Source organism: Ceratotherium simum, chromosome 2, assembly GCF_057802395.1.
Source record: "Ceratotherium simum simum isolate JZ-2026a chromosome 2, ASM5780239v1, whole genome shotgun sequence".
NCBI classification, from domain to species: domain Eukaryota; kingdom Metazoa; phylum Chordata; class Mammalia; order Perissodactyla; family Rhinocerotidae; genus Ceratotherium; species Ceratotherium simum.
The window spans coordinates 24,795,972-24,816,705 of record NC_141901.1 but is presented as its reverse complement, the minus strand read 5'-3'; the positions used below and the strand labels follow the sequence as shown (position 1 = coordinate 24,816,705).

Here is a 20,734-nt window from a genome sequence, read left to right as displayed (position 1 = left end):
AGGGAGGGGGTTTTTGGGAAAATCCACAGTAATTGGAATTTTTCCTTCTCTTCTCTCTGCTAGTAGCTGAGTGATGCAAAGGCTAGTAAAGTTCTGTTTGTAATGAATTAATCTTGCTTGGGATGAAAAAGGCAAAGCAGGAAGCAGTCCACGTACGTACAGGGAGTTTCCTTGACAGAATATGGTCTGCTTTCCTTCCCTTGAAAAACTGAACCACAGCCCACATTGATTTGTTTAAACACGCTGATTTAAAATGTACCAAAGATAATTTTGAATCTGGCCAGAGAAATGTTTTGATTTCTCTAGTTTTGTCAAATTTTATTTTATTAAGATAAAGTAGATCCTCATTCCTATAACAGGGCCATCAAGGTAAATGAGCTAAAGAATAGTAAATTCCTTGCTTATTTTCTGATGTCAGAGCCTCAGGAGAGAGGAAATGAGAAGCTAGGCTGGCTCTGAGGGACAGAAGCTAGGGTGCAAGAGAAGAGAGAAATGCATTAAGGCTTTTAATTTAGCATTAATCCTAGGCTGGGGCAGTATGGTACCCATCTTGCTTGCTCTCGGCCAATTTCAACTCCCGGATAAGCCAAGCACCTGAAAATGGGCACTCGGCACAGTCAGATCTTGTTCTAAGAGGGGTTATTCACTTTTATTTCTGTTGCTGGCTACAACCAACTTGAGGAAGAATGCCCCGATCAGAAGACCAATGATCATAAGAATGCCACAGTAAAACCAGAGATTAAGGCAAAGGGATGTGATTGCTGTTTCTACATTTTACTTTTTATTCTCCCACCAAAAAAACAAAGCTCTCTTCCTTTTCATCGCCTGTAGTTAAACAGTGCTTAACTCAGTTGCAACTTATAAATTGCTTATTCATTTAAAATTCATTTGACAGCAGTGAAACTCATTATTCTACACTTATTTATTTATTTTTTTTATGTGTGGAATATCAGCCCTGAGCTAACATCTATTGCCAATCCTCCTCCTTTTTTTCCCCCCCCTCAAAGCCCCAGTAGATAGTGTACATCATAGTTGTACATCCTTCTAGTTGCTGTATGTGGGACCTGGCCTCAGCATGGCCGGAGAAGCGGTGCGTCGGTGTGCACCCAGGATCTGAACCCGCGCCGCCAGTAGCGGAGCGCGTGCACTTAACCACTAAGCCACCGGGCCAGCCCCTATTCTACACTTATTTAGCACTTAAAATGTGCAGAACATTTTGCCAGGCTCTGGTTCTGCAACAGAAACATTTCTGAAACTTTTCAAAAACACCTATGCTAGGGTTCCACTGCAAACCTACCGAATCTCTGAGGCAGGGCCCAGGCATCTGTGTAGCTGCTTTGAGAAGGTAGGCACTTAGATCCTCAAGCTATCCTCTGCCACTTGAGTCTTACTTGACTGGCCTGACTACACTGGAGTTAAAAAACCAGTAGGCTGCTGAATCTGGCCCTCAGAATAATTTTATCTGATAGATACAATGTTTTTAAAGGTTTTGAATCCATTGTCAAATTTTAAAAATGAAATTGAGATTTCACATAAATCCCAGGATTTCTGGCTTTTTAAAAAAATTTCAAGGGCCGGCCCCGTGGCTTGGCGGTTAAGTGCGTGCGCTCCGCTGCTGGCGGCTCGGATCCTGGGTGCGCGCCGACGCGCCACTTCTCCGGCCATGCTGGGGCCGGGTCCCACATACAGCAGCTAGAAGGATGTGCAGCTATGACATACAACTATCTACTGGGGCTTTGGGGGGAAAATAAATAAATAAAATCTTAAAAAAAAAAAAAAAAAAATTAAAAAAAAAAAAAAATTTCAAGATCTGAAATGCTACTGAAGACAGTGGGAGAGTCTTGACCAAAGAGACACTGTAGTATTGCAGGTCTGTGCTGAAGGCCAGTTTGGGTTTGATACCATTTCTGATAATAGCCACATACCCTGTTGTATGACTTTCTCCAGCAATTTTGGCTGCCTTTGGGCACACATGACTAGAACAGAACCTTGGATGAGAATTTAAAGTACTGGTAAGAAAGATAATGAAGTGAATGAAATGAGGGACCATGAAATCTAAGCTGGATAAGGAAGTAAAAACAGGAAGGGACTGATAGGTAAGGGAAAGAGAGATGAGTATGCTGAAGTCTGAATGAAAATAAAGACCGGTCAAAAGCAGTTAATCATGATGATGATGATGATGCATTTGTTGTTAGTGACGATTCTGACTCCTAGCAACCCCACGCACAGCAGAGTGCAGAGCAGAACCCTGTCCGGTCTTTCTGCTCCATGCTCTCATCTTCCCACTGCTGTATGAGACTATGCTCCATTGTTATTCATAGGGTTTTCACAGCGAATTTTTCGGAAGTCAGTGGCCAAGTCCTTCTTCCTAGTCTGTCTTAGTCTGGAAGCTCTGTTGAACCTGTCCACCACGGATGACCCTGCTGGTATTTGCCAGTGGCATAGCTTTCAGCATCACAGCAACATGCAGCCACCACAGTACGGCAACCAACAGACAGGTGTGTGGTTCCCTGACCGGAAACGAACCCAGGCCATGGAGGTGAGAGCATGGAATCAACCACTAGACCACAAGGACTGGCTTGATGATGCATATTAAGTGCTTATTCTATGCCAGACACTCTACTAAGCACTTTACATGTATTAAACTCTCACTATAATCATAGAAGTTAGGTACTATTATCACCCCCATTTTAAAGATGAGGACACAAGGGCTGGCCCGGTGGCCTAGTTGTTAAGTTTGTGTGCTCCGCTCTGGTGGCCTGGGGTTCACAGGTTCGGATCCCAGGCACGGACCTACATACTGCTCATCAAGCCACACTGTGGCGGCATCCCACATACAAAATAGAGGAAGACTGGCACAGATGTTAGCTCAGCTACAACCTTCCTCAAGCAAAAAAAGGAAGATTGGCAATAGATGTTAGCTCAGGGTCAATCTTCCTCACCAAAAAAAAAACAAAAGATGAGGACACAGGCAAAGAGTTAAGCAGCTTGCCTAAGAAACAACAGCTAATAAATGGCAGAGATGGGATCCAAATCCTGGCAATCTGGCTCCAGAGTGTCTGGTCCTATCCATTTTGCTAAAATGCGTCTCTAGCAAGTTACTAGAGGATAGAGGTTAAGATTACAGAAGGGATATTTGAACTAGTGATTTCAGTGCTGTAATTCTGAGGGATGACAAATTCCAGGGAATTGAGGAAGAATAACATAAATGATGGTAAACTTGGGGTTTGTGATGTACATTAATCAAGTTTTTCCAGGTACCATGTATCAGTCAAGAGTCCTAAGCTGCAAGCAACAGAAGCTAACTCTGGCTGATTAGGCAGAAAATGAGTTTATTAAAAAACCAATTAACAGTTTCAAGGCTAAACTTCCTAGAACATCTAATACCACAATGCCAAACTGATTAGATGAGGAAAACTGTTGTTGCTAGGAAACACCAGATGCTACAACTGGCTCTGCTATCATCTAGGAATGTTGTAGCCATGGCTGCTGCTACTGTACACCAGGAACACTGCAGCCACTGATGCTGCCAGGGCAGGGAACTGTGAGTATACTCTTCAACTCTGCCTTCTTGCATCTCTAAAATCCTCAATCACAGAGCCTAGAGGAGGTTAGTCTGACTGGCAGAGACTAGTTCACATCCTGCACTCTTGGAAGGGAAACTAGGAAAGTGAGTTTCTGCTTCCACCTTAGTGAGACAGGGCTCGTAATGTGGGACATTCCTCAAGCACAGAAAGAGTGTTCAAATGATGCCAAGCACCCACCAACATGATTAATATCCATTACAAAGAACATTGCTAATACACATTGCCATACAAGCACATTTTAGGAGGATTCGTTGTATACATTTGCTTTAGCTAAGGAGTGAGAATGATTCGAAATGGAACCATAACACACATACATCTTAAAATATATTCATTAAAAATAGGGGGAGAAGAGGGACTGGCTTGGAGACATAGTGGTTAAGTTCGCGCTCTCTGCTTCAGTGCAGCCTGGGATTCGCAGGTTCAGATCCCAGGCATGGACCCACATACTGCTCATCAAGCCATGCTGTGGCAGCATCCCATACACAAAATAGAGGGAGATTGGCACAGATGTCAGCTCAGGGACAATCTTCCCTAAGCAAAAAAGAGGAAAATTGGCAACGGATGTTAGCTCAGGGCCAATCTTCCTCACCAAAAAAAAAGGGGGGGGGAATACAAACACAAGTATGGACTACACATTATAAGGTAACCTAACAACCCATAGCTTCATAAATTGCTAATGGCAAAGTCTCAGTAAATTATATTTAAAAAGAAGGAATAGAAGCAACTGAAATGACAGTCAACTCAACTGATGACGCATTAATAATAAAGAATCCTTCCCTCAAATTTAAAAAATTGTCTGTAAATGTACATGGCGGGATGTATGCAATATTGTGCAGTATACACATAGAATACTGATTTAGAATCATAAACAAATTAAGTTCATTTTATGAATACCAACTTTTAGGAATATTTAATAATTCACTTTGTAAGTTATAAGATAGTAGCTCTTAGCCATACATAAAAATGCGTCTATGGATTTCAGTAAGAACTGAAGAAGGGCCTTAGATTTTTGGATCAGTTCATGGTTGATCAAGGGATCACCAACCAGGCTTTGAGAATCAGTCCTTTCTAACGCTAGTTTTTATGTGGCTTTGAGTTGTTAAAGAGTCTGACCCTAGCCTTAATTCTACATGATCTTGTAAGTCCACTTCTCAACACTGGCAGACTAAGTTTGATCTGGTAGCACAGATTCTCAAGAGAAAGAATCTGACTGACTCAGTGTGGGTCACATGTCCACTTCTGAATCTATCAGTTATGGCATGGAATTAGTCACCTGGTACAAACTTGGCTGCAGAGGCCTCTCTCTTTAGTAGGGGATATGGAGATACATCCAAGGCCTCATATTTGTTTATCATAACAACAACTACATCTGTGCCAATATGGATAGTGTGATAGTGATCTGTGGGCTCTTTCACAGTCTAAGAATTCATATGTTTGGAACATAGCTGAGGTGACGGCATATAAGAGGAAAATAAGGGAGAACAGAGAGTTGTCCTGAATTATATAAATTTTCTCTTTCAAAATTACATTTCACTGAGGACATCATCAAGTTTTTCAGGCAATATTAAGTTCACCAACACCTTGAGCAGCAATTCCACTCTACATTTCCTCACTTCCCATCACCCAGCTGCAAGAAAGGAAACCACTCTCCTCCCTATTGCTCCTTCACCTCATCCTTTCCAAGGCCAGCCTTACAGAGAGCAGACAGGCTGCACGACGTCACTTAAGGGAGACTCTCTCCTTTACACCCAAGGTGAAGGAGACCTTGCATAAGTTTTCCTAAATCATCGGGACAACTTCCCTATCAGCTGACCTAAAAATGTTTAGACTGACTATGTAAAGTTACATTAGTGAAAAACTTACACTATTAGAGTACTTTATGTGAGATATGTCCTTTATAATGCCTATATTACAGTAATGATTATCCATATTATGAAATGTGTCCGATAAATATAAGTTGTGAAGTGTGTCAGATAAATATAAGTTTTACTTGATTATGATACTTAACTCTGCTTATATATGCTCAGTTTTCACAAAAGCTCAGTCAGCACGGTTATCAGCTTAAGACTAAAAAAGGGACAGACAGAGGGCTGGCCTGGTGGCAGAGTGGTTGAGTGCGCACGCTCTATCGCAGCGGCCCAGGGTTCGCAGGTTCGGATCCCGGGCGCGCATCAACGCACCACTTGTCAAGCCATGCTGAGGCGGCATCCCATATAAAGTGGAGGAAGATGGGCATGGATGTTAGCCCAGGGCCAATCTTCCTCAGCAAAAAGAGGAGGATTGGAAACAGATGTTAGCTCAGGGCTAATCTTTCTCACAAAAAAAAAAAGGGGACAGATAGAAAGACCTCTATATAGCAGCTACAGTGATCTTTAAAAATGTAAACCAATCCATGTCAGTCCTCTGCCTAAAGACTTTCAATGCCTTCCCAGTGCACTCTGCATAAATTCCAAACTTCTCGTCCTAACCAACAAGGCTATAGTTGATCTAGTCTTGTCTGTCTCCTCACATTAGAGCACAAGCTTCTTAAAACTGTTTTGTTCACTAATACAGCCCAAGTCCGAGTAAAACACCTAACACAATGTAGCTGATCACTAAAAATTTGTCAAATTAATGAATGGCTATCATAGGAATGATTATTTTCCTGAAGGAATGGACTGCAGTCAGCTTCAAAATAGCATCCATTTATTCCTAGAGAGATTAGAAACAAGTAGCTTACTGCCATGCTTGCTCAGAAGGCTCAGAACGAAGTGCAACAGGTTATAAATATATAAAAGGTTATAAATGGCAGCATTTCCCAAGTGTGTTTCTTAGGACTAGCGCCAAGAGATATTTCTTTATAATGGAGTTCAAGTGTCTTATCTGTATACCTAACTGCCTACTCAACATCTCCATTTGGATATCTAAGAGACGTCTCAAATTTAATAGTCCCAAACTGATTTCATTTTCATTCACTCAGTAAAAGGCAATAAGTACTTCTAGTAGCTCAGACCAAAAACCTCTACGTTTTCCTGACCACTTACTCTCACATTCGTATCCAATTCATTAGCTAATCTTGTTGGCTCTACTTTCAAAATATATCCAGAATCTCAGCACTTGACTCAGCTTCACTGTAACCACCCTGGCCCGAGCCGCTATTTTCTTTTCCCTGGATTATCAAAAATGCCTCCTCACTAGTCTCCCTCCTTTTATCCCTGGCTGTCCTCTCAGTCTACTCTCAACACAGTAACCAGACTGATCCTTCTCAAAGGTAAGTCAGATCATGTCACATCTCTGCTGAAAACCTTCCATGGTTTCCCATTTCATTCAGAATTAAAGTCAGTCTCTTCAATGGCTTGCACTGCCCTACAGGAACTGGCCTCTGATTATCTTTCTACCTTCATTGTTAATCACTCTGCTCTAGGTACAGCACGCAAAGCAGGCTCCTATCTCAAGGCCTTTCTTTGCATTTGCTGTTCCTTTATTTGATCAGTGAGGCCTTTCCTGACTATCCTATATAAAATTAACAAACCAATTCCAACCCCATACCCAGTTTTCTCCAGCTCCCTTCACTTGTTTCTGTTTTCTTTATAATATGTATCACTATCTGTCACAATACATGCTTACTATATTTGTTTATTGTCTGTTTTCTCTGTCCAGAATATAAACTCAGTAAGGGGAGGGGCTTTGTTTTGTTTCACTGCTGTTTCCCTAGCACAAAGCCTGATCAAATAAGTGATGTATGTGAGTGTGCGTGTCTGAGTGTCTGTATGTTGTCAGGAGAGGGAGGGAGAGAGAGAAGAAAAGGGCGAGAGGATACGGAGGAAGAAACTCCTTTTATAAAATACTTCAGAAATAGTATTTCTTGGGGTGCACTTTCTGAAACTCGTCTGTAAGTTTTGGAACTAAAAGAAAGCTGGAATTTGTAGCCTTCTGACCCTCTGAACTTTGGCTCACAAAACAGAAATACTTTAACAGGTAAAGGATGAAATGACTCAATATTTAAAATACTAAACTATATTCTAATGAAACTGGCTATTTCTATAATCTAATCTCTTAACAGATTTAAAAGGTATAGCATGCTGAGGTGAAAAAGAACAAAAGTTTTGCTCTTGTCGTGTCCAATCTATCCTTCTGAGACTCATCTGAAAAATACTCACCAGGGCATTGCTGAGAAGACTGAACAATATATCACTTCCTTAGTATCTAGGACTGACACCTGGTTTACAGTTAAATGCTCAATAGCCATCCATTTATTTCTTATAGATCTGAAATATATCTATTTCAACTTTTAAGAATGAAAAATTGTGATGTATTTTTTTCTTACCATAATTGCAAATGTTTAGGAATTAAACAATTCTAGATTTCTAATTCGGAGTCCCATTGTGATCTCTGTTCTACAAGCACTGTTTTACTGTCATTATGAGACGAGCCCACCAAGGTGGTAGAAAATATCTTAGAATTGGTAAGGATATTACATATCAGGACCTGCAACTCTCACTGGGGAATAAGGAAGGAATTATCAGAATGGGAAGGAAAAGATTACGAAGTGTTTAAAAAACACATTTAAAGTCACAATTTTATATTTCAGAGGGAAAAAATCCTACAGCTTTGGCAAGAGAAAGCAAAGCTCAACATCATTTTCTTGGCAGATGGGGATGCGCTAAAGATACTGTGATTCAACCAAACGATTATATCACTGGAGTGTTGTGACATTTTCATGTTGATCAAAAGGAGTTAAAAGCTTTTTAAAAAGTCTGAGAAAACTTTATCTAGACCAACCCACTAGATATGTTTACAGGTTAAAAAACAAACAAACAAATCCAAAAAACAGAGTCCCAAAAAAGTTACTAGAACCTCCAAGTCAGAGAGCTGGGGAGTTGCTCAAAGTGGACTTAAAGAAAGATCCTTCTAACCCCTAATCCAGTTCTCAATACATTATACACTGGCTATGGTTAATCAAGAATTAACTGTATACCAGGTGACAAAATGCTTCCCGCGTTCAATAAAGACCACTGAAGTACACTGAAACAAAGGCTTCATTTTAATACTTGAGTTCTTTACTGACAAATATCTGCCCTTGCTTCCCATATCCATATCCTAGAAAGAAGGCATATCTCTTTAGACTTAATAAAGGCTTCTTTTGCGTATCATTATATCACTTAATATTTACAACAATCTGGTCAGCTCAGTGATACTGTACCCACTTTGCAGACAAAAAACTGAGGTTAAGTGAAGTTAAGTAACCTGCCCAAGACCATAAAACTAGCAGAACTGGAATTCAACTCAGTCTAGCTCCAAAGCTTCTTCAACCACACCAAGCTGCCCTCCAGCACCACCCCCGCCCTCGCCCCCGTAAGGAAACAGAACTCGTGAAATTTGTCTGCAGAGAAGGAGCAGGGGCTATGCTTTTCCGAGGGTCTTGGCCGTATTTAATCCGCCTAGTAACCAGCAGGTAACAGAGGTACAGAAATCAAATGAATCGCTGTTATCAGTGCAAGATTATTATTTAGCACTCTTGGTTACGAGTTGGTCTCAACTGAACGTACTGAAAAATAATTTCACAGTTTCAATTTAGGATTTTTAGAAACTGCTTGGAAAATCGGGGAACTGTGCCCTCAGGCGGTCAAAACGGGCCCACCACTGGAGCTCGCTACTTGTTCAGCTGGTGCAAGGCCAATCCAGCAACGCCGCAACTCTCCTGCAATCTCCCGAAGCAGCAAAAGCGCTGGACTCACCAAAGCACAGGCAGCCGGCCCCGCCCAGGGAGGCTATACGCATGCGCCCTCCCGGCCTCTCCCGAGGCTACCACCGCCTGGTGGCGCCACTTCCCCCACGCCCGTTTCACCCGCTCAGCCCGCTCTTTCGAATACCTTTGTCTAATTCCATAAGGGCAGAGTTAGCATCCAGCTCCTGTTCGCCATAGCCGGCATCTGCCAAGAAAGACTTAGTTGAGTTTGACGCCATGACCCGACTAGTTACTCGACTAGTCTATTCAGAGAGATTGCAAACTCTGCCCCAGCACCGCCATCTTCTTCCACCACCTTCTCGCGGATTTTTCCTCCGCGCTCTGTCAAGCCGTGTTACGCATGCGCCCTGGTCACCCTGCCGTTCGCCAGCTCCTCTGCGGCCCCCTGCGCAGGCGCTCAGGGAGCTCGTGAACTCTAGGTTCCCGCGGCTGGGAGAAAAGAAGGCGGGGATTCGAAGGGGGAAGTGACTTGGAGGCGCCCGGACGCCGCGGCGGGAGCCAATCAGAGGGCGTGACGTCAGTTTGGCGGGGAGTTTGGTGGCCGGGGCTTACAGTGGCGGGAGTTGGAGGCAATAACTAATCGTGTTGTGAGCAGCGCAAGCTACGCTTTCTGCCGAACCTGGGGGCATCTCCACGGCTTTTCCCTCACTTGAGCCTGCTCTTGCGGCCCAGATGCTCTTCAATTCGGTGCTCCGCCAGCCCCAGTTTGGCGTCCCGAAAAATGGTGAGTAACGGCCATAACTGCTGCTTGTTGCTGGCGGGATTCGCCTCCCCCGAAACAACACCTCGGACCAAGGCCGACTCCGCTTCTGTTTCCCAGCCCCGGTGGCCGTTCTCCCACGGCCACGAGTTCGTGTTAGCGAGAACTACTGACGAAAGCTGCACTTATATGCCCTCGGGACACTTTTAATCGTAATCGGGATTTTTTTAATCGTAATGTAGGTTGACGGAGGGAGGGAAGTTGAACTAACTGGCCTCCTTTACGGCGTAGATCTGTGTTGCACATTAACTGGAAAACGCATGCGTTTTTTGTGGGTTTGTGGTTCTCTCAACAGCCATGTGAGGTCGTCAAGACTCGTACTCATTGATTAATTCATTCCTTTGTCGTAGAATCTTAGTGAGCCCTACTATTTGCTATATACAGCAGTGAATAGGATCCGCTCGCTGCTAAGGAACTCAGTCAAGCAGAGAACACAAGCTTCTAGCGTGGTCAAAATTTTTTCCCCCTGTTTACTACATGGGCATAAAAATTGGAAATTACAGAGTGGAAAATACCCATAACCACATCCCCCAGAGAGGACCACTGTTAATAGACTGGAGTGTATTATACCAAATGTTTTTCAATGCCAAAGGTAACATGTATCGTTATTTACAGAAATGGGATCAAAATGGTTTTGTTTTGTTTTTCACTTTAGCGGTATAACTTGGAAATATTTCCTTGTTAGTATGTAGAAATCTAACTTATTCTCTACAGTTCTTGAGGTTCCTTAGGTTAAAGCATTGGCAATAGGAGTTTTAAGCTTAGGTTTGGGTGTCATCAACCTGAAACGTTTTAAGTTTCTGGTAAGGGAGTTACTACACAGACCAGCATGGATAGAAATGAAATCTCATTCATTTAAAGATGGACTAGGTCTTCTTTCCCCTTGAAACCATGTGGAAAACATCAAGAAAAGAATCTGAGAAGGGAACTTTTTATGTTTAAGCCATAGGTCTAGGGAAAGGATATTGAGGAGACTGAGGAGTAGTCCCTCACCTTCCTGCCCCCAGTCTAAAACTTTATGCCATCCTTACCTGCTTCCCTCTTAGATAATCTTTTAAATTATATTCTAAATGTCCCTCTTTCTGTCTCTCCTGGGACCTTGCTTGAGTAACTTGTCTATCCTCTGTGTCATGAGTGGCAGTGCCATGTACGGTGGTTAAGAGCTCTGTCTTTGGAGTTAAACTGCCTAAGTTTTAATTCCAGCTCCACTCCTTACTGTGTGACCCAGAGCAAACTATTTAGCTTCTGTTTTGTGACAGATTTTCTCCTAATTCTCCAATCTGTCTGTCTACTTCTTCCCCTCTCTCGTTCCTTTACAAAAACTCATTCATTGTTATGAACTAGGCACTGAAATTCTTTCATTCTTATAAATTATGCACTGAACTTTGTAGGACTTTCTTCTCCTTTCCCCTTCGGTGTTGGTGTTCCATCCTAGGCCCCTTTTCTCTTCTACCTACTCCCATGGATGATCATAGCCGTAACCAGGGCTTCTTCCACTACTACCTGCAACCTTGCCTTCCCTATACTTTATGTCCATTCCTATAAAAGCTGGATGAGTATCTTCACCCAGATGGTCAGTCCCACAAGCATTTCAAACTCACGTACCCAAAACCGAACTCACTTTTCCCCCAAACCTGCTATGTTACCTACTTTAGGAAGTGGTCCCATTATTTTAAACTAGTTTCCCCAGCCAGAAACCTGAGAGTCAATCAAAATTCCTCCATTTTCCTCAAGATACACATTCAGAAAGTTCCATTAAAATCTCTTGAATCCATCCTCCTCTCTGTTCCCACTGATTTTGCCTCTTCATCATATCTTGGATCTGTTCTATGCTTACCATTCTATTTCCCTAAGTTGGGGCCTAATACCTTCTTGTCTGGATTATAACAAGTCTCCCAAATGGCCTCTTAGTTTCTCTCTCTCCAGGTTATTCTCCATATTGCTGCCAATGATCTTTCTAAAATGGAAATCTGATTACTCTTCTGTGTATTTTTAAATTGGCTTTTAAAAGTTTTTATCATAAGTTTATACAGATGCAAAGGATATTATTTCTGGCCATATTGTGAATATTGGCATTTTAAAATAAAAATGCTACATCATTCTTTAAAATGTATCTAAGAGAATATAAATACTATAGTGATTTGATAATCACATGAATCATTTTTTTTAAATATAAACAAACTCTTTAACTGCTAGATATTGTACATACTTGCTTTTTCCCCTTGAATTTATACCACTTTATTTCTCCCATAGAATTTATCCTAAGGTAATTTGATTTTAAATTACCTTGAAAAGTTATTTTATTGATCACTCTATCATACTCCTCTGTGTAAAAAAATATATTTAAATTGAAATTTTCTGTGATCGTAAGGCTCCAAGTGTTAAAAAGTTTCTTCTGGATTAAATTATCATTACAATTATTAGTATGCAATTGATAAAAGCAACTTAGGTTACTAATTTTGATAAATAATTATTAAGCAAAGTAAAATTTTATTGGAAGTATATCTTTTAAAGAGATGAAATTGGGTGTTTATAATCCCTTTATTAAAGGAATTATCCAGTTATCTCTTAGTTGGGGTCTCAGAAGTTTTCATACCTTGGGTGAATGCAAGGTGTAAGACTGGGGTATGGAAATGCCTTTCTTTTGAAAACTGGAAGAAAGGCAGTGATGAAGAGAAAGGGGAAAAGAGAGCCTCAGCCACAGATCAATTTTAGAAATGCATATATATGGAAGTTGAGTATCCAGAAATTGATTCTTTGAAAACTCTCTTGCCTTCAGATACTCCCTGAAAAATCTGCATGTAACCCCAGGGGCTTAATCTGTACAATGAGGAAAGAATAGGCTTTTCCAAAAGAGTATTGTAGGGGGAAAGCATTACAGGTTCTTGGTGGAAAGAGCATAGCACAATAAGGATCCAAAAGTAGCTTAAGGGGCTGGTCCATGAAGTGTGTGTTGTGGGCAGTGCAGAAATGGAGGGGTAGTTAGGAACTCATTACTAAGCCACATTAGGCCATTTGTTGGTGGTGGGATGTTAGTCTGTAGGCAATGAGGCAGAAATGAGGGGGTCACTGTTTAATTGTAAAGAATTAGGTATCCTGAGCATGTGATCTTCAGTTCCACCTAAATTGTTCAAGATTCAGTCCCTTTGAATTCCTGTGTTGCAGTCATTAACTTTAAAACAGAGACTTTGTTTTTCAAATCCTTCTGTAGATGGATGTTTGTGAACTCTACAACATAACTAATTGTATTCTTTTAATGGTCTTTAGTGGCTTGTTTACAGTGATATCTGACCTAGAGGTAATACCCCGAGGAATAATTACTCAATCTGAATTGAATTTCTTTGCCTCCTTTGTACTGATTCCTTCAAGTTATCTCTATAAACATCCAAAACTAGATTTATCTGAGATTCTGTCAGGCTAAGATGTCTTCTCCAAACAGTATTTTTAATGAAAAGTGAGAATTGAAAGTACCCTAAAATGTGAAAGAGTGTTTTAATTATTTAGACAGGTCTCAATAGATTGTAACTTTATTGTTTCCTCTGATGCTTAGTAAACATTTGGTTCTCAGTAATTATTTATTGAATGAATGTTTCTCTTACATATTTAAAATGTGTTAACCCACATATCAAAATGATAAAACAAATCTTTGAAGATGGTTTACTATTTAGGACCATAGTGCACATTAGGTCTCTGGCCCAAGCAGAGTAAACTTTCCCTCCACCCTGAATTTCTTCCTCTCTCATATATTCAATGAAAACTATTGATCTTTCAAGACTTAGTTTGATTTCACTTCCTCTAGAGACTTCCCTGACCTTACCACTACTACTAGCCAGGGCTAACTGATTGTACTCTTGGGGTAGGTACATAACGCTTTACTTTAAAATTGCTCTAATGTACTTTAAGATACTATGACTTGTTGCTGTTGACATTTTAGAATCCTAGAATTTTAGCAATGGAAAGAAGAGAGGAAGTGAAATTAGTATTGTGAATATGTTAGTGGCTATACTAGGCACATTGACATACAGTATTTCCTTTAACTCCTTGCCCATTGGATTATGTATGATGTTGCTAGTAACTTAAAGAGTTTGCAGTAATGTTGATTTAGAAACTCTAAAAACAGAAGATGTTAATCGAAGAGAATGGCACTTTTAATGGTTGTGGTAGTCTTTGTGGTTGTCACCAAAATGTGAGAGAAGGGGTATAATTTTTTAAATGTGCAAAGTCCACTTGTTTCTTGCAATCTTAAATGTACTAGTGAACGTCTTCGTTTAAGATGGTAAGCCCAAACCTATACCTCACCATAAGTTGGGAGTACTCTTTCATTTCTTCCTTAGGAAAATACCAGAAACTATTCCAGAGGACCATGAATAGTGAGTGGATCTATATGAAGTATATACAGCTTTTTAAAACAAATATTTACCTCTGCATTTATTAAAAGTACTGAAATGTGATGATATATTGGACTTCTATAAGGAATTGTGTCTGTTTTAGGATGGTCTTCACAATACCCTCTGCAGTCCCTTCTAACTGGTTATCAGTGCAACAATAATGATGAGCACACTTCTTATGGAGAAACAGGAGTCCCAGTTCCTCCTTTTGGATGCACCTTCTCTTCTGGTAAGAGAATTACTATCTAAGCCAGGCTTGGTCAGAAATGAGCTATTTCACACTTAGAGGAAAAATATACTGAGGTGTCCCTTTCAAGAAAAAGTAAGTTAGATAGATGGTAGAGTTTTTCTAATAACTGTTCTCTCTGGATTTAAGTAGACTTTTCTTAATCTCTGTGCATAATTATATATTTCTAAAGCATAGGACTAGTATAGCACCATTTTTCTTTTAACTGTTATAGGGAAAGGGTTGTAAAGGTTCAGCCATCATGTAAACTGTTTTGCCCAATGGATACCCCTTTTGGCCTGATTGAATCTATCTCTTTCTGTAATGCATTGGGGAACATATGAGCAGAAATAGAAGTACTTGTCCCCGCTGTTAATGGTTTAAGACAGGAAAAGTAAAAGGTTGTGAAAAGGGAATTTAAAACTAATAGACTCAGCCTGCTGGTGGCCTGTATCATATACCTTTATTTGTCATTGGCCAGTACCACTCTTGTTTTGTTTAAGTACCACCCTTGATTCAACCCTTCTCTAAGTAAGAGATTATCTGAAGATAATTTTGGTGGTTTTAAGTCATTCACTGAATTAGATATTATGGCAAATTTTAAGCAATCTTTAGTTCAGATTACCTCTCTCTACCATATCAGATAGTATTTGGGTAGAATCATCTTGCCTCTTTTCAAACAGATTCTTTGTGTTTGCCTTGTAGCTTTCAATTAATCTATAATATATTATTTATATAGCTTTATACTCAGCTTTAAAATTTTTGTGTTACTCTCTATATATTTTATTCTTTATCTCTGATTTAGCTCCCAATATGGAGCATATACTAGCAGTTGCCAATGAAGAAGGCTTCGTTAGATTATATAACACAGAATCACAAACCAGTAGAAAGAAGTGTGTCAAAGGTAAGTCTAGATCAAAAATTTTTGTTTTAACATTATTTTTAATTCATAAAGCCTCAAATAAATTATTTGAATGCATTCCCAATTTTATTTCCTTCTGATTAAGTCTGTTTAGGGACCAGGCCAGAAATAAGTGGTGGACTATCTTTCTGGTGTCAATAATGTTGACAATTCTTTCTTTGTCAATAATGGTTAACTATGGCAATGCCTTTACTGAAAGTTAAGAAAAATATATTTTAGGATTAAAAACAGTTCTTCTTTTAAAAAGTTAAATCTTTTATACTTAATGGGGTTGGGGGAAACATTGTTTTAAAATATTTATATTGACCAAGCATCTTCCATTCATAAGACAAAATTCTACTGACCTTAAGAAGCTGGTAATTTGGAACTAGTAAGTCAAGTGTTGAAATAACTAAAATAAAACAAGACTGTAAGTGATGTAAAAGAAAAGTACAAAGAAAGCACCACAAGTGTCAAAGAGAAAGCTCTCATGTAGTAACAAAGGAGAAGAAAATTTTTCATGAAGGATAGGACATCTGAGTTGGATTGTGGCATTTAGACCAATGGAGATGGAATAGGGCACTCCAGGCAGAAGGAAAAGCATTAACAAAGGCCTAGAGATAGGATGTAATAAGGAAATAGAGAATGATCCAGTTTGGTTGGAATAAGACATGGAAAACAGTGATAGATAAGCCTTGTGACAGAGATAAAGACCAAAGTGTGCAGAACCTTGAATGTCAAACTAAAGTACTTTAGACCCTATTCAGAGATGAAGATTTTTGAACCAGAGAATGTTTAGAAAGATTCCATTTTAGAGGATATGTTACTAGTCATTTCACAGAAAAGAACTTGATATCAAATGGTAGTTCTTTGTGCTAATGAAGGGAATGTGTAATGTCTGTGAGTCTACAAATGCTCTTTGGCCGGTGGACCTTAGGGTGCTGACCACTGATCTTTTCACTACAGCTTTCAAGGCATTTAAACTGCTATTGATATGGCTACCGTAGAACATAGTTCAGACATTTCACATTCACTGTTTTCTTTGTTTAGAATGGATGGCTCACTGGAATGCTGTCTTTGACCTGGCCTGGGTCCCTGGTGAACTTAAACTTGTAAGTGACTCTTATTTTATTGGGATCTGGGTAAATACTAGTAAAGGGTTGCTTTATTAAACTGTGATACCTTATTTTTGAAAGGTTACAGCAGCAGGTGATCAGTCAGCCAAATTTTGGGATGTAAAAGCTGGTGAGCTCATTGGAACGTGCAAAGGTCATCAATGCAGCCTCAAGTCAGTTGCCTTTTCTAAGTTTGAGAAAGGTAGGTTTGCGCCTATCCTTTCATCTCCTCTTTCGTATCCTCCTTTATGGTGAGGTAATAAGGTAATGAGGTAATAAGCAGCTGCAATTGTTTCCACCCTTTCCCTTGTCAAAGTTGCAACTCTACCTACATAGAAGATTGAGATTCTTTTTTTTTTTTTTTTTTTTTTTTTTGGTGGGGAAGATCAGCCTTGAGCTAACATCCATGCCAATCCTCTTTTTTTGCTGAGGAAGACTGGCCCTGGGCTAACATCCATGCCCATCTTCCTCTACTTTCTGTGGGACGCCGCCACAGCATAGCCTGACAAGTGGTGCATCGGTGCACACCTGGGATCCGAACCCCGGGCCGCCAGCAGCGGAGCGCGCATGCTCAACCACCAAGCCACGGGGCTGGCCTAATAATTGAGATTCTAATATGACTGAAAACCTCAATGAAATTAAGTTGGGTTTAGTCCCATTCTTATAGACATTATCTCCAGCTTGTCCCTGAAAGTCAAGCATCTTCAGGTAATGTTTTTGTATAATCTTGCAGATAAGGTCAAAATTTTAAACAGCCACAATACCTCTGTTCAACTTTGAGTGTCCTTTGAAGTCAAAACACTGTTCTGGATACTGATTAACTCTACTTGTAAAATAGTTACTTTAACTCTACTTATAAAATTTAAATGAGATGTGAGGCTGGTGGGAGACCTGCTAAACTGGACATGATTCTCTACCTAAAATTTACCATGTAATTACTTTAAATGGCCCAATTTCTTAGTATATTTCCAACTAGTATTTATTCACAATTGATCTTTCTGTATTTATTTTACCATTGTAGTGGAGAAGGAAGATTTAGAGAGTAGTCATAATACAGAACAGTACTACAGCAGCTAGGAGAAACTTAGCAGAGGTGTCTGAATGAACTTTTCATTTCTGATTTTTTGTTTTCTTTTCTCCTTCCTCCATTTGTTCCTCACCAAATATTTTTTTACAAATAGACCAGCAAACATTCATCTCAAAGTGGCTGAATTAATGAGATTTTAGTCTCAGAATAATAGAGACAAACATTACTGTCTCCTTTATCATTAAAACATATTCTATTTTTAAAAGAAATAGTTTCATTTATTCATCTGAGCACTCAGGAATATTAAACTCAGTTGTTGAGCTGGTTTGGACTTAAAGAAAGGTCAATTTTTTTTCATTGAAGTATAATTGACATACTATATCCTATTAGTTTCAGGTGTACATCAGTGATTAAAGATTTATATACATTGTGAAATCACCACGATAAGTCTAGTTACCGTCACCATACAAAGTTATTACAATATTATTGACTGTATTCCCTATGCTATACATTATATCCCCAAGACTTACTAATTTTATAACTGCAAGTTCGTACCTCTTAAGTCCCTTCACCTATTTCACTTGCCCCCCCAACCACTCCCTGCTCTGGTAACCACCAGTTTGTTTCCTGTATCTATGAGTCTCTTTCTGTTTTGTTTTGTTTGTTCATTTGTTTTATTTTTTAGATTTCACATATAAGTGAAATCATATGGTGTTTGTCTTTCTCCGTCTGACTTAATTTCACTTTTCCTCAGCATAAGACGCTCTAGGTTCATCCATGTTGTCACAAATGACAAGATTTCATTCTTTTTTGTGTCTGAGTAATATTCCATTATATATATACACAACACATCTTTATCCATTCATCTATTGATGGATACTTAGGTTGCTTCCATATCTTAGCTGTTGTAAATAATGCTGAACATATGTTCCAATTTCTAAGTTGTTGGTGTATAATTGTTTCTTGAGGTAGGCCTGTATTGCTTTTAACTCTCTTAGAACTTCTTTTGCTGCGTCCCATAGCTTTTGGAAATTTGTGTTTTTATTTTCATTTGTCTCAAGGTATTTTTTAACTTCCTCTTTGATTTCTTCGTTGACCCATTGCTTGTTTAGTAGCGTGTTGTTTAGTCTCCACATCTTTGTGTTTTTTCCAGTTTTCTGCTTGTAATTGATTTCTAGTTTCATACCATTGTGGTTGGAAAAGATGCTTGATATGATTTCAGGCTTCCTAAATTTATTGAGACTTGCTTCATGGCCTAACATGAGACCTATCTTGGGAAATGTTCCGTGTGCACTTGAAAAGAATGTATTCTGCAGTTTTGGGTTGGAATGTTCTGTATATATCTATTAAGTCCATCTGGTCTAATGTGTTTTTTAAGCCTAATGTTTCCTCATTGATTTTCTGTCTGGATGATCTATCCGTTGATGTAAGTGGGGTGTTAAAGTCCCCTGCTATTATTGTATTGCTGTCAATTTCTCCCTTTATGTCTGTTAATATTTGCTTTATATATTTAGGTGCTCCTGTGTTGGGTGCATAAATATTTGCAAATGTTACATAGTCATGCACTGCATAACAACAATTCAGTCAATCATAGATTGCCTATACAACAGTGATCCCATAAGATTAGTACCATATAGCCTAGCTGTGTAGTACACTGGACCATCTAGGCTTGTGTAAGTACTGTAGGGAAGGAAGAAATTTTCCTCTACCGTTCTGGGTTCTTCCAGCTCGTCTAAGAATTAAATTGACATGAGACAGATTAACAGGAGAAAAACAAACAAAAGTTTAATAAGATGTATATGTGGGAGAAAACCAGGAAGATCAAGTAACTCACCAAAATGACTGAAGCCCTCACCTTAAATACTATCCTCAGCTAAAGACAAAAGAAGATGTTGAGGGTGGGGAGAGTCAGGGACTTCAAAGGAAAGAAAGGCAATTCACAGGTAGGCGAAAAGGAGTAAATGTTTAGAAAACAAGTGTTTGGCCACACAGAAACAGAAGAACAGAGGGGAGCTCAACAAGGTTCCTACTTGTGTACCACTTAGTTCATGTTACGCTAAGGTGATAGCTCGCTTCCTGAGACAGGTTTTTATCTGAATTCTTTTAGGCAGTTAAGGGGAAGGTAACAAAAGCTTTGAGTCTTTTGTTTCTTAAAAATAATCGGCCTAAAATAATCCTTATGTTAAAGAGATACAATTTTTGGGGTGCAAATTTTATTCCCCTTCAGTACACTCTGTAATGTTCACTCAAGGACTCAATCACCTAACAGTGCCTTTCTCAGAACGTATCGCTGTCGTTAAGCAATACGTGACTGTATCCTCTTGGATTGACTCCTTTATCATTAGTTAATGCCCTCCTTTGTCTTTTGTTACAGTCTTTGTTTTAAAGTCTATTTTTTCTGATGTGAGTATTGCTACCTCAGCTTTCTTTTTGTTTCTATTTGTATGGAATATTTTTTTCCATCCCTTTATTTTCAGTCTGTGTGTGTCTTTACATCTGAATTGAGTCTTCTGTAGGCAGCATATAGATGGTTCTTGTCTTTTTATCCATTGAGCCACCCTTTGTCTTTTTTTTTTTTGATGAGGAAGATTAGCCCTGAGCTAACACCTGTTGCCAATCCTCCTCTTTTTTGCTGAGGAATATTGGCCCTGGGCTAACATCCGTGCCCATCTTCTTCTACTTTATGTGGGACGCCTGCCACAGAGTGGCTTGATAAGCGATATGTAGGTCCGCACCTGGGATCCGAACCTGTGAACCCTGGGCCACCAGAAGCAGAGCACACGAACTTAACCACTACACCACGGGGCCGGCCGGCCCCCACTCTTTGTCTTTTGATTGGAGCATTTAGTTTGTTTACATTTAAAGTAATTATTGATAGGTATGTACTTATTGCCATTTTGTTAGTTGTTTTCTGATTGTTTTTATAGTTCTGTTCCTCTCGTCTTGTTCTCTTCCCTTGTGGTTTGATGGTTTTCTTTAGTGTTACATTTGGGTTCCTTTCT

At 39.6% G+C, this 20,734-nt stretch overlaps 2 protein-coding genes across 10 annotated transcripts in view; one reads left to right on the top strand and one right to left on the bottom strand.

Annotated features, from left to right (window-relative positions):
- INTS7 (integrator complex subunit 7) overlaps positions 1-9,671 on the bottom strand; it is a 91,613-nt gene extending 81,942 nt beyond the window's left edge. Inside the window, exon 1 of the mRNA XM_004424887.3 lies at positions 9,440-9,671. Within this exon, the coding sequence (XP_004424944.1) occupies positions 9,440-9,533 (94 nt within the window). The 5' untranslated portion in view covers positions 9,534-9,671. The remainder of the gene's footprint in view (positions 1-9,439) is intronic.
- Positions 9,672-9,871: 200 nt separating this feature from the next.
- The window catches only part of DTL (denticleless E3 ubiquitin protein ligase adapter), an 83,811-nt gene continuing 72,948 nt past the window's right edge, over positions 9,872-20,734 (top strand). For all 9 annotated transcript variants that reach the window (XR_015554361.1, XR_015554355.1, XR_015554343.1 and 6 more), the window contains exons 1-5: positions 9,872-10,039; positions 14,567-14,692; positions 15,495-15,593; positions 16,641-16,702; positions 16,787-16,907. Coding sequence is in view for 2 of the 9 variants with exons in the window: in XM_087439403.1 (XP_087295529.1) it covers positions 9,988-10,039; positions 14,567-14,692; positions 15,495-15,593; positions 16,641-16,702; positions 16,787-16,907 (460 nt within the window). In the remaining 7 variants the exon portion in view is untranslated. The remainder of the gene's footprint in view (positions 10,040-14,566; positions 14,693-15,494; positions 15,594-16,640; positions 16,703-16,786; positions 16,908-20,734) is intronic.